General features: G+C 38.3%; 3 protein-coding genes across 4 annotated transcripts; 1 reads left to right on the top strand and 2 right to left on the bottom strand.

Annotated features, from left to right (window-relative positions):
• The first annotated feature begins 785 nt into the window (after positions 1-785).
• LOC111795162 (short-chain dehydrogenase TIC 32, chloroplastic) lies at positions 786-3,764 on the top strand. Its single transcript, XM_023677437.2, has 8 exons — positions 786-1,014; positions 1,174-1,405; positions 1,489-1,568; positions 1,946-2,099; positions 2,321-2,399; positions 2,704-2,788; positions 3,170-3,216; positions 3,347-3,764. Exons 1-8 carry the CDS (start codon positions 909-911, stop codon positions 3,503-3,505), a joined length of 942 nt encoding a protein of 313 aa, XP_023533205.1. The 5' UTR covers positions 786-908; the 3' UTR covers positions 3,506-3,764.
• A 347-nt stretch (positions 3,765-4,111) lies between these two features.
• On the bottom strand, positions 4,112-9,064 carry LOC111795160 (mitogen-activated protein kinase kinase kinase YODA). Of its 2 annotated transcripts, none has more exons than XM_087123869.1 (11): positions 8,749-9,064; positions 7,813-8,373; positions 7,006-7,734; positions 6,817-6,904; positions 6,647-6,709; positions 6,413-6,573; positions 6,250-6,325; positions 6,099-6,158; positions 5,906-6,013; positions 5,193-5,473; positions 4,112-5,110 (listed from the first exon to the last, which is right to left on the bottom strand). In XM_087123869.1, exons 2-11 carry the CDS (start codon positions 8,367-8,369, stop codon positions 4,636-4,638), a joined length of 2,598 nt encoding a protein of 865 aa, XP_086979995.1. In that variant the 5' UTR covers positions 8,370-8,373; positions 8,749-9,064; the 3' UTR covers positions 4,112-4,635. The 2 variants fall into 2 exon arrangements, with proteins under 2 accessions (XP_086979995.1, XP_023533203.2); XM_023677435.2 differs by having other exon boundaries at positions 7,813-8,379.
• A 2,451-nt stretch (positions 9,065-11,515) lies between these two features.
• On the bottom strand, positions 11,516-12,930 carry LOC111795767 (UPF0496 protein At3g49070). Its single transcript, XM_023678340.2, has 2 exons — positions 12,799-12,930; positions 11,516-12,568 (listed from the first exon to the last, which is right to left on the bottom strand). Exons 1-2 carry the CDS (start codon positions 12,842-12,844, stop codon positions 11,607-11,609), a joined length of 1,008 nt encoding a protein of 335 aa, XP_023534108.2. The 5' UTR covers positions 12,845-12,930; the 3' UTR covers positions 11,516-11,606.
• Positions 12,931-13,239: the final 309 nt, after the last annotated feature.

Below are 13,239 nucleotides of genomic sequence, written 5' to 3' on the forward strand. Positions count from 1 at the left end.
ATCGATGTGAGAACTCACAATCGACCCCTTGGAGACCAACGTTTTAAAACTTTGAGAGGAAGCCCAAGAGAAAGTTGACAATATCTGCGATAAGATAGAGTTGTTACAAATGATATTAGAGTGAGACATCGAACAATATCCGAAAGGGATGAATTGTGAGATCCTACACGGGTTAGAGAAGGGAAGAAAACATTCCTTATAATGGTGCAGAAATCCCTCTCTAGCATACATGTTTTTCCTCCCTCTAACGCTCAGCATTTATATAACTCATATCGTTTTTCAAATATTTCATTTTAAGATGTAAACATCTTACTCCGAACATCATATTTAAAACCTTAAAAAGTAGTTTCCTCGCGTTGTCAAGTAGTTAAAAAATGAAAATATATAACAAACACGCAATCGGGTCATGTAAGAATAAGCATTAGGACGTCGCACACATAAATGCATTTTCACTTGCTACCTATCATAACTATAAATAATGATGACTTGTCTCACTATGAACCCTTAGAACTTTACTGGCTCCATCTTTGCGAGACACAAAGAAGCCATCGCTATCTCTCAACTGTGCGCTCCAAAAAGCTAAAGAAAAGTTGAACGGGCGAGCACCCATCGATACTTATCCTCCATCCACTTGATATCTAGAAGAAAAATAGGCGCAACATTAATTCTTCAGGATCGTACATCGAACCCATTTTTTTCAATTGAATTGACAGATTAGCTTTAGTTTCCATCCGGCGCGTACTTTGGATATATTGAGTGAAATTGGGCCCGATTGACATGCGAGAGAGAGGTGGCAGAATGCATGGTTCTTATCAAGAAAATGAGTTGGCCACAACTGGTTGGTCTCTAAAAGCAATTTCCAGATTCAAAAACTCTCAAGTGCGTCAGAAATTCCATCGCTCAACGGAATGTGGTTATTCAGAAGAAAAGGGCCCTCCGGGTTTTCGTCATCTTCCACCGCTGAGGAAGTTACAAACGGAATCGATGGCACAGGACTCACCGCCATTGTTACAGGTCCGAATTTACTCTAGAACAGTTCTTGTTTATGTATTTTGAACTGGGTATCATCCTCCTTCGATTATGCATCTGGGTTTATGCTAATAGGTTTCCATTAAAATCTTGTGGGGATTGTGCTTTCGTTATTGTTTATAACATATGGGTGTTCTTCTTCAGGAGCGTCGAGTGGTATTGGCTCTGAAACTGCGCGTGTTCTTGCATTACGCGGAGTCCATGTTGTTATGGGTATTAGGAACTTAGAAGCTGGTAGAAATGTAAGAGAAACCATCATCAAGGAGAACCCCTCTGCAAAAATTGATGCCATGGAGTTGGATCTTAGCTCCATGGCTTCTGTGAGGAAATTTGCCTCAAATTATCAGTCAGCTGGGCTTCCACTTAATATCCTCATGTAAGAATTGATAGCCACTACAGTGACATACAGGACTATAAGTTAGCAATCTGTTTCATATCTGTTCTTTTCTGTGGTGGAAGTAATAATGCAGGAGTCATGGCTGCCCCTTTTGGACTTTCAAAAGATAACATAGAACTGCAATTTGCAACAAATCACTTAGGTATGTCGCTTATGTGATAGATTATTTCTTGTGTACTGAAAGCTTTTAATCTATATGAACTTGCAAGAAGATGTATATATAGGATACTCTTGAAACCATTGACACAACAAGAGTTTACATGAACTTGTTATGGCCCAACATGATTGGCTGAGAAATTGAGGCTCCACGCCATGGGGAGATTAGGCAGTAGGCCTTGCTTAGCTTTAGGACTTTGAGTTTATTGCATTGATATATTGGCTGCTGTAGGAACTTCTGTACCAATTTTCATTTTCTGAAGTAGAATTGATGGATAGTTTCTAAGTCTACAATAACAGTAAGGAAGCTAACTTATTATGTATCAGCTGATCATTAACGACTTTATACTCGAGTTCATGCAGGTCATTTCCTCTTGACAGATCTACTGTTGGATAGTATGAAGAAAACTGCCATTAAAAGTAAAAAAGAAGGAAGAATTGTTAACGTCTCCTCAGAAGCTCACCGTTATACATATCCTGAAGGCATCCGATTCGACGGAATTAACGACGAATCAAGGTAAGTTCTAGGCAGTTCTTTGTTTTCCTCCTACTGAAATGCAGATGAGTTTCAACTCCTTACATTGCCTGCAGAATAGAAACAAACAAGTTACTCAGTTTGCATATTTGCTGCTTGCTGCCATCTTTTATTTGCTCTGTTTTAAGCATTGCCCTCAACGTGATCAAATTGCCACTTCCTTTCCAATTGATAGTTCATGTGTTCAAATTCTCTCATTGTAGGTACAAAAAAATGCTAGCTTATGGCCAATCAAAGTTATGTAATGTTCTGCATGCCAATGAACTTACAAGACGTTTCAAGGTACGGGAACTTCTTTCGTTGATGGTGGAAACAAACGAACCAAAAATGAGAAACGAGAAACAATGAACATATAAGAGCATAGTATAATAAATTTAAGTTCAATCTGTGTCTTCCAAATCTAAAGTTATTATTCATTGGCAAACTTCAGTCAATGCTGCTGTTACTCTTACTACAGTCTGATAGATATGTTCTTCATATAGGGAGGCAAATTATTGAGACCAAGAGCTTATTTTCGTTAAATTTCGTTCATTTTTTTTTTCTTGTTTTGTTCACTAATTAAAACTGATGGGTTGTTCTTGTACAGGAAGAAGGAGTAAACATAACTGCAAACTCACTTCACCCAGGAATAATTGCCACAAATCTTTTTCGCCACTTCAATTTTGGCAATGGTAATACCGAAGCTCCGTTCGATAACAATGTGAATAGTATTTTAGGCTTACCAAACGATTATCAAACGGGTCTTTAGTTAACGGTTGCTTATACATTTGGGATCCTATTGAAGTCTATTTCTCCCATCACATTGATGGTAGCTGACTTTTCTATTACTGCGTCGATGAAATTGGGCTGAAATCTCCTCTGTTCTGTTGTCTATCTCGAATGCTTACGTTTTCGTACGAAAACTTCTCCCTACATGAGTATAATGCAGCAGTTCAGTTCAGTAGATATGTATCTTAAAACTATAGACTTATAATTTTTCGAATCCACCATTTTTTTTTTTCTTGTATAAGCTAGCTTCGTCAGCCTGAAAACTACTTTTGTTTTTCGTGTAGGTATTGCGAACACTGTCGGCAAACTCGTATTTAAAAATGTTCAACAGGTAATCTTCATTCTAAAGACGAAATCGTTATCAAATAAAACTTCGACATTCTTACATAGCATATCTCGACCACTAGAAGCAAAATGCGTATTGGGGTTAGTTGTTTATTGACGAGGGTCCAAATTTGCAGGGTGCAGCAACAACCTGCTATGTAGCATTGCATCCACAAGTGAAGGGAGTGAGTGGTGAATATTTTCTGAATAGTAACCTAAACAAGGCAAGTCAACATGGGCAGGATGTTGATCTGGCTAAGAAGCTTTGGGATTTTACCACTAACTTGCTCAAATAACTCAGCTCAGTTTCCTCTATACATCATTGTTCTTATATTTCTATCAAGTTAGGTCGTGTTGCTGTGTTTTTAGAGTATAACACCACAAATAAGGGAAGGGGATTCGACCTACGATCCTCGTAAACGAAGGTACTATCATCCAACTGTTCAAGTAATTTTCAGGCTGGAGTTTATGTCTGAATCTATGTTATGTGTGATATTGGTATAAATTTGTTTAGAATTACACTATCTATCATATACATATTAAACATTTGGATTACTAAGGATTTAGAATTAGATGGATTAGTATAACAAGCCACCAATATGCTGAAAACAACCTGTATAACATATATTCTCTATCAACAGATGATGATCCATATAGAGATTCAAATATGAATCTTTCTTTTTTTCCATTTTTTTTTTTTTTTGCTGAATTACTGAGTGGGATGTACATACAGTTGATATGATCAAACAGTATACAGTAACGCTCTCGACCAAGCATTAACGGTATGAATGCACGGAGTTGGTCGAGATTTGGTGCTTCCATTGACAAATTTGGAACCCCAGATCAGTCTTTTACTTCTGTACATAAGCTTCAGACATAAGGGGGGGTCTGATGGATAGGGATTTTACCATTTCAATCTTCATAACATCTTATTCGACGATGTTTAAGTGTACAGCTTTCATTGCCATGAATGTTTCTTTGGCTTGGTGTATTGCCATAACATAGATCTCTTCAGGTTCAATCCTAAAGCAAAATTGTACTTAATTTTGTACAATTTGATGCCACCATATCATAAGCTACCAACAAAAATAAGGTTTCTGCGTACCCGGAAGCCAGCTTCGGCGGGCGTATGCATACTTCCATCAAGAACTTCACCTTTCTTTATCTGTTAGTCGTTGTAAGGAATCTTATATATCATGTGATAGTGAAATCAACTTTCTCCAGTTCTTTCAAGATATTAGAGACCTTACTGCACAGGTCCGTTTGTAGCGGGTCTTTATGACATGACACTGCTTAGTTTCTTCATCGTTAAACAACACGTTTCGGTTTCGGCTTCAAGTCTGCCAAAGAAGAGAGACCAGAACCCTCTTGTGAGCTTCCTCCGGTAGATGGGTCCGTGAAATTTCAAGCAGTTGCTTAAATTCGACTATCTGCGGTTGGTCGAAAGAGAGTTCGGATTTAGATCCAGGGAGGGAGTTGTTATGTGATCACTCAGGAGCTGCCTAGAAACACGATCGGCCAAGACTGCCTGCCCGTCGTATAATTCCCAAGCAGGCTTTCCAAATTGCTCGGAGAAGATGTGAGAACCTGGTTGAATCCCCATCCCCTGAAAGATGTCGGGGTTCGAATCCTGATATGAAGGGCCATTACTATAGGGACCTATTGAAGGCTTCGGCAAGCTCCCAAAACCCTCCTGTAGGTACGGTGATTGTTTGAGATGCTGGTGTGGAATAGCACCGCTTCCTCCCGTGAGCGGAGTCGATGCACCTGACATGTTCCGAGGGCTAGAGATGGGCGACGGAGACATTCTCCCACTCGGGTGCTGTGGCGATCGAGAGTGCACCAGAGGGCTTCCAATGGGGGAAACAGGACAGGAAAGGTTCCTCGGAATATGAATTTCACTGACAGAACGAAAAAAGAAAACATGAAAATTTGCCTATTGACAACAACACAATACACACACCGTGAGAGATTCAAAAGAACCTGGAATGAAACACAGCTGTGGAGAGTCTAGATGAAGGAGCTGCAGATCTATCAGAATCCAAGAAGCTGGGATTCCTTCCTGAATGCTCAGAACCCGAAATCGGTCTTTCAAGAGGTGAAGCATGTTTTACAAAAGGATGTTCCAAAAGTTGAGCAGCTGTAGGACGATGAGCTGGATTACGTTGCAGACATTGTCTAACGAAATCTTTTCCATCGTGTGAAAGATGATCTGGGATTTCGGGAAGTTCTTTGCCATTGCCAATCTTAAACATTGCAGCTACCTGTAGACCTCAGCATCAAACATAACTCATCAGTTCTTTGCCATTTCCCTTACAGGCTTCACCTCAAGTTTTAAAACGCGTCCACTAGAGAAAGATTTCAACACCCTTAAAAGGAATGTTTCGTTCCCCTCTCCAACCGACGAGGGATCTCACAATCCACCCTCTTGGGGCCAATGTCCTCGTTGGCACACAGTCTAGTATCTGGCTCTGAGAGGGGAATGAAGCATTCCTCGTAAGGGTGTGGAACTTTTCCGGACAGACGCATTTTAAAATCTGGAGGGAAATCTCAAAAAAGACAATATCTATTAGCAGTTAGCTTGAACGATTAAGATACGTCTATCTAAAACACAATCTAATAGGGACCCAAAAACAATTACTAAGTTATAAAAATTCAAGATAGAGAAGATCAGAACTTTGGTTTAAGCCACTTACTCCCTCATATTGACTCCAAGGAGGCTTCGTTGTAGCCATCTCCAAAACAGTGCATCCAAGACTCCAAATATCCACAGCAAGATTACAACCATTTGAATTCTTTATAACCTGTACAAGAAATGAATTTGGATTAAACTTTTAGCCTAAGAAAGTTATAACAAGAATTTGCATTAGTAAACAAGGGCGGTCCGACCTCCGGCGCCATCCAGTATGGGCTGCCTTTAAGCGACAAAGGGCACGATTGCCCAGTTATCTGAAAGAAAATTCAGGATAAGTAAAGTAAGATGGATAAATAGAGTAAAACAATACTTCACACGATTCGTGTTTAGTACAAAGAAGCTTACATGTTTTGCCATCCCAAAGTCAGCCAACTTAACACGCCCCGTGGGATCAACGAGTATATTTGCTCCTTTGATATCCCTTTAAAGAAAAAATTAAACTAAGTTATGGAAGTAACAAAGGTTTATACTTCAAACTACCAAAACAAGCTTGGCTGATTCAATTCACCTATGAACAGTACTCTTAGCATGTAAATACGCAAGCCCGGACAGTATTTGCTGGGTATAACTACGAAGTGCAACTTCTCCAAGCTGTCCATATTCCTGGAGAAGCTTGTAAATAGAGCCACCAGATACATATTCAAGGTAAATGTAAAGCCTGTCCCCAACCTGCATACAATATCTTTAAGCTAAGTAATGTACAACATTACACAACTTGAACTCAGTAGAATTTGATGGGTACCGTTTCAGATCCATAATACTGCACAATGTTTGGATGTCGTAAACGACTCAACAAGGTGATTTCCTGAACAATACTGAATTGTTTCAATACCAAGTAGTTCTTTGAGGCAGAAAAAAAAACAGGACAAAGCACAGAAATTAAGGATTATTTCCCATCAATCAGGAACATACTTGCATTAATTGCTTGCCACTCTCCTTGGACTTTGCATCATCTGAAAATAATGTAACCTCCTTCATTGCACACATTTCACCACTTTCACTAAACCAGTCAAGAATAAGAACAAATAATAAGAATCAGGAGAATGTGCACCAAGGCAGCAGTAAAGTTTTAAGCAGCAGATAATGAAAAGGCCTGTGTACCTGTTGAAACCAACATACACATGACCAAAGGTACCCCTACCCAAAAGCTTCCCCTTTTTCCAACGGGAGCCTGGGCTTGCTGGATTATCAGCTCTTCCAGGACTTCTTGGAACAGAGGGAGATGTTGCAGCTGAATTGGAATGAGAAAAAGGAGCATTGGAAATTGCGACCGGAGGTAGAGGTAAGCGGTGTGTTTGCTTCTCGTCAGGCCATGTCTGTGACTCGGTTGGTATCCCTCCTGCTCTAGGATGAATTGGTGTCACTGCACCACTATGGACTCGGGAGCTAGGACCAGGGCTAGTCATTCTGGGACTGGGAGCTGGTGAATACTCTGGGCTACCTCGGCTTTGTTGCAAAAATAGCTGTCCTGATAAATCACCACCCATTGAGTTATGCCCTGAATTGTAACCAGAACCAGGACTAGAACAATGGCCTGACCCAGGAAAAGTGAGATCCATATAGAACTTTCCAGCACTAACAGCATTGTTAATAACTTGCTCTGTGCTAAAAGCCCTTATGGGACTTCTTGAAGGACTTGACATTGAACTGTCTGGAGCAATACAAAAATTCCCATTATATGGGACTTGCAGATTTGGAACATGACTGCTTAAAGGCCTCCTTTTGGGTGATGTGGAGAAAATGTGGTTGCTCAAGGAGATATTTGCTGGTTTTCTGGGCTCTCGTGAACTTGGTGGAGTGACAATAGAAGACTGATCCTTGACAATGGCACTACAACAGAAAAAAATAATTGAAACAAACAGGTCAAGTATGAGCATTCCACTAAAGTTATAAGTCATTGCAGCTCACCTCGAAGGACTGCCTGCAGCCGTTTTAGACCCGAGATCATAGTCAGTTGCCTGAGGACTACGATGGCGTGAATCTAGTAGATCCGCGCTATCATTCGAGCTCTCACTGGACACTGAACCAACACCAAGCTCTGCATCTAAATCAGCATGGTTAGGCCTCCTGGGTATGCATGCTGGTCTTGGGAGTGGTAGATATGACGATGGCTTGGAGCTTCTTTCAGAACTCGGTTTTGGCGAAATACTAATCCCAGAGTCGGTACGACCTACAATCGGCGGCTGTACACCAGGAAGAGGTAGAGGTTGAGCTTGTGGCCTTTCAGAAGAAAAGCTTTGACATCTTGATACTTGTTTTGAAGGTGAAATTGTTCTCAAAAGAATAGGAGATCGAGTTCCTTGCTCAGAAATTGTATCATTATCATTACAAGTTCTTGGAGATCCTCCTGATCTGCCGTTTGTTTTACCATCAGCTGTTCTAAGTTTTCTCTGCAATGCATTGATAAAACTTTCCTTGCTCTTCTTTGCTTCTTTTGATGATGACTTCCCCCACCATGGAGGCATACTTCTTTTACTTCAAACAAACATAATCACCACATAAGATTTCCAAACGGATACTCATCTCTACATTCATAATATGATTAGGGTACTAATTTTCTACACTATCCAACTTCAACAATTCATATTTGGTCATTTTCTAACAGTTGCAGCATCAAGAACAGAACACACTCCTATCCATTTTCCATTCAGTTCTCCAATATTCTCGGAACTAATCCCCGAGTTTCAACCTCAAAATACACGAAAACTGCTTAAAAATGCAGATCTACTAAAATTTCAAGAATGAAAAACAGTGAACACGAAATAGTTAATCACTAACCAAGCTTAAACATGAGAGAAATCAACTAATAGAGATGTAAACAGGAGAGAATCATAGAAAACTTACTGAAAAGAAAGTCGCTAAGAACTACAGATCCCGCAGAACTCACTTCGCAATTTCGGCCGAATCAGATGAAGAAACAAAGGGAATCAATCAAATTGAATAGTGATGATAAGCGAAAACCCTCGAAATTGAAGTTCAAATGATCGAGGAAGAAGAAGAAAAAAAGGGAAGAACCACGAACTTGCACCCAAAACAAAATTTAATTCAGTGATTGGCAGATCGGTTCAGAGATGGAGAAGAAGCTAAAGAAATTAGGAGGGAGAGAGAGAGAGAGAGAGAGAGAGAGAGAGAGAGGAGAGACAGAGAGTATGTCTAAGCAAAGAGACATGAAAATGCCTGAAAATTGATTTTTCTTTTGTTTAATATATTTACTAAAATGATTACTATTTGAAATGGATGACATAACATTTTCAAACCATTTTCTAATATTTTTTATTTTTTATTTTATTTATTGTTTTTTTTCAAATATATTATTACTTAATTTATGGAATTTTGTGGGAATTTATTTTCCATTTTTATAAATTTCTTTTGAAAAATCTATTCCCAATAAAAAAAGAACTGTATTTAAAATAAATTAATATTTCACATGCATGTCAACTTAAATAATCATAAAAAAAAATAGATATATAGTCAAAATGTTCCACAAATTTAAATATCATAATGTTTTAAAGTTCAAACATATAAGAAAAATAAATTATTAAACAAAAAATAATAATTTAAATTTTACTACAAAGTTTTTAATAGTTGAAACACATATAATAAAATTATTATTATTATTATTATTATTGTCAAGTGAGGATGGGAAAAGAGGTCGGAAGAATATATTTAACGAGAATATTTAATATAAATTTTTAAAAAAATTAAAACTAAAACCTTTTTAAACAATATATTATAATTGGTTTATTTTAATCCAACTAAAATTCTTCTTTAAATAAAAGTTTAAAATTTGAAATTATTTATTTTTTACAAAAAAATTAACTAATAGGAGAGGGGCATAGACCTTGTAATGACTCAAATCCAGATATTGTCCTCTTTTAAGTTTAGGGATCCACATCACAATCCACTCAGCGTCCTTGCTCGCACTCTTTCTTTCCTTAAAAGCCTATTTTGTTCCGTGGAACATCACAATCCACCGACATCACGATCCACCCCCTTTGGGGCCCAGTGTCCTTACTGACACTCTTTCCTTTCTCCAATCGATGTGTGACCATGTCAAATCCACCATCCTTTGGGGCTAGCGTCCTTAATGGCACACTGTCTCATGTCTACCCCCTTTGGGGAAGGGCCTCCTTGTTGGCACATAGTCCGGTGTCTGGCTCTAATACCATTTGTAACGACCTATATCCACCACTAACAGATACTGTTCTCTTTGGGTTTTTCCTTTCAGGCTTTCTCTCCAGAAGGTTTCCACACCTTAAATGGTGTTTTGTTCTCGTACCCAACTAATGTGGGACATCACAGTCACTATTTTCTTCTTTTTTTCAATTTTAGAGTTATAATTTAATTTATATATAGATGAATTTGTGATGAGGTTTTTTCAATAAAAATGAAAGCATTTATTTAGAATAAATGCTTTTATAGAGAGTAAAAAGTGTTAAAAGTGAAAGCACTTATTCTATAAGCGTTACGGTGAAAATCATGTGCTTTTCGTGCTAAAATATTTTTCATATACTTTAAAAAGTATTTTTACCCGATAAAAAAAATATATTTTAGATAAAAGGTCTGTATCTTATAAACTAGTAGTAAACTCATTTACTCGTTACTAAAAGAAAGCACCGAATTCATTTCATATCAAATAACTTGATTCTAAGAAGAATAACCGAGCATTTTGCTCTTCAAAACAACTACTCTTATTTTCTTTTCAAATAATCTCGACAACACATCAAAGTCAAACATAAACTTTAATAAATAAAAAATATTATTTAAGGTTGTCTATCGAGCTTAGCTATTATAACCCGACTCCTTCGATGAAGGTGACCCATTATTCATAACGTGCAAATCAGCCACTAGATTTTTTTAATATTAAAAAGGGATAGAGACTAATTCCTTACGGATTTAAATACGTTACGACGAGCCCTTAATTTAATAATTAATTACGAAAAAAAAGTAAGAAAAAAAATGTATAATTGACTTTGGTATGAGATGAATGATGTGATAGAGTGGAGTAGAAGAGAAATATGAGATGATTTAAATTAGGGTACAAGAATTTTTATTCTATGCTTAACCTGAGGACCTTAGGCCCTCCTTGTGGGGTCCTTACAAATATAACCCCCAAACGCTACCCGAACCTTGCCACGTGGGCTGCCCTACTTTTCTTTTTTATTTTCCCTTTTTTTTTTTCCACGCTTATTCGCAACTTTTCATTGGTTCTCTTTCGCCCAATCATACTTCGCCAAGTGTACATTCCTTGCTTTTTCGGATTCTTTCGTGATTTTTTTATTAACTATATTTTACATTATCTTATTATTATCACAAACATAAGTTTACCATTTTCTTTTAATTAATTAACCATTTAGGACTTTTTTGGACTTTTAATTTTTTTTAAATAACGACTAACTCACCTGATCACTCTGACATTCCTTACTAGTCATCTTATTGATATAAGCAGTGATATCATCTTCAAGATTCCTCTCATTCAAACGTAGTTTCTGTTTATTTAATATACATATTATTTACTCAGTGTCACAAATCAAATAGTTTATTATATTTTTATTTTAAATTTATTAGGAAAAAATCGACTTTTATATATAAAATTGAGACAATTGGAGTAGAGATCGAGTCAAAATCGAGTGGAGAAATCTCTTTCTAATAGACGGGTTTGGACTTCTAAGAGAAAATTCAAAAAGGACAATATTTTCTTCTTAAGCCCGAGCCAGAATCTGTTTGAGCACGAGATTTCTAGCTCGATTTATGGTCATAAAACACAAATACAAATGCTCCTCAAGTTCATCCAAATGTTGCCCCAAATTGAGACGGCATTGCTGCAACTGGCGCGCCACTTCCCCAACGCCGCCATGCCGTCCATCACGACCTTCCCCTCGCTCAACCCAGAACCTCATCAGCCCCCTCATATGCTCCACCTCCTGATTCAACCGAGCCACCAGCCGACCAACCGTGTCGAAATCCCTATTCAAAGTGTACGTCGCTTTGGCAGCCACATCCAGCACTCGAGCCACCTCCTTAACCCTAGCTAACTTCACAGCACCCACAAGGCCAGCGAGACCCGGTGCAGCAGCAACAACCACTAAACCAATTCCATGAGTCACGAGTATTACAGTAAGCGACGCGGTCACAGCCACCAACAACCCAGCTGAACTATGCTGGAAATATCTGACCCTCTTGACCTTGGTTCGAGCCTTGTCGCGGTTGAACTCCAGCTGTTTCAGCAATTTGGCGCATCCGTTTTGGATTATTTCTGGAAATGGGTTGTGGATGGAGAGGGGTTTGAAATTAAATTCTGGGTTTTGTAAGGACTGGATGGCAATTTCTGGACGTAAATGGTTTATGTCTTTGAGTAAACGGCTACACAAGAGAGAGGCATTGGCTGTGTGGGAGAAATAGTCTGAGAGAAGGGATTTGGAATTGGGCCGTAGATGGGCCCAATTCAGGATTCTTTTGACGGTGGGCTCAGTTGGGTCCAGTAAATGTTCGGCGAATAGCCGGTAAGACGACAGCCGGCTTGCTGTTGTGGACTCCACTACTACGTCTTTTAACGCCACGACACGTGTCCAGAAATCTAGATATGATTCCGTGCGGAAGGCGTTTGCGTACTCCTCCCGCACGTCTACGCCTATTGGACGGCTCCTAATGTGTACCCCACCATCTATTCAACACAAATAATTAAATAAAGGTTAAATTAACAAAAATATTCTTAAAATTTTTAATTTTGTATTTTATCTCAATTATATTTATAAACTTTAAACTGTTAAATTCCATTTCTAAAAAATATTTACTTTTATTACTATATTCATTCAATTTTTAAAATAGCATTAACATCATTTACCTTTATATGCATACAGTATATAACATTTTTATCGACACGATTAGAATTACCTGAAAGGAATTTTCGGAGACGAGAAACGAGCTTTGATTTCTTCATGAGAGTGTTGAGGAAAAATATGAAACTAAAATCTGAAATGTTGTTCGTGAGAAAGAAAGGGAAATGAGTTTTATAAGAAGAGAGAGAGAGGAATTGTTTGGTTGGAAGGAAAGAAAGAAAATTGATAGGGAAGGTTTGTGGTATACGGGAAGCTTTTGTTTAGACAAAAGGAAAGGAACACCCAAGACTTTTTCGATCTCTATCTTGTTGAGGGTGGGATTTGAACCCACGCCCTTTCGGATCAGAACCTTAATCTGGCGCCTTAGACCAACTCAGTCATCAAAACTTTGATATAATATGAAGCCCTACATCAGTTGGATAGAGGAACGAAACATTTCTTATGTAATAGGGCAGAGCAGACATCTGCTGGTAGTGGATTTTAGCTGTTACAAATG

This window comes from Cucurbita pepo, chromosome 5 (assembly GCF_057944985.1).
Source record: "Cucurbita pepo subsp. pepo isolate OVF chromosome 5, ASM5794498v1, whole genome shotgun sequence".
NCBI lineage: Eukaryota > Viridiplantae > Streptophyta > Magnoliopsida > Cucurbitales > Cucurbitaceae > Cucurbita > Cucurbita pepo.

Bases quoted from the DNA above. Each gene is read 5' to 3' on its own strand.
- LOC111795160 (XM_087123869.1), bottom strand. From the start codon at position 8,369: ATGCCTCCATGGTGGGGGAAGTCATCATCAAAAGAAGCAAAGAAGAGC. The intron at 6,905-7,005 runs GTACACAGGCCT...TGACTGGTTTAG, and splicing joins GTGTATGTTGGTTTCAACAG to TGAAAGTGGTGAAATGTGTG. The intron at 5,111-5,192 runs GTTCTTTTGAAT...TCGTTCTGTCAG, and splicing joins ACAGCTGTGTTTCATTCCAG to TGAAATTCATATTCCGAGGA.
- LOC111795767 (XM_023678340.2), bottom strand. From the start codon at position 12,844: ATGAAGAAATCAAAGCTCGTTTCTCGTCTCCGAAAATTCCTTTCAG. The intron at 12,569-12,798 runs GTAATTCTAATC...TGTGTTGAATAG, and splicing joins TCTCCGAAAATTCCTTTCAG to ATGGTGGGGTACACATTAGG.
- LOC111795162 (XM_023677437.2), top strand. From the start codon at position 909: ATGTGGTTATTCAGAAGAAAAGGGCCCTCCGGGTTTTCGTCATCTTCC. The intron at 1,406-1,488 runs GTAAGAATTGAT...CTGTGGTGGAAG, and splicing joins CTTCCACTTAATATCCTCAT to TAATAATGCAGGAGTCATGG. The intron at 2,789-3,169 runs GTAATACCGAAG...TTTTTCGTGTAG, and splicing joins CCACTTCAATTTTGGCAATG to GTATTGCGAACACTGTCGGC.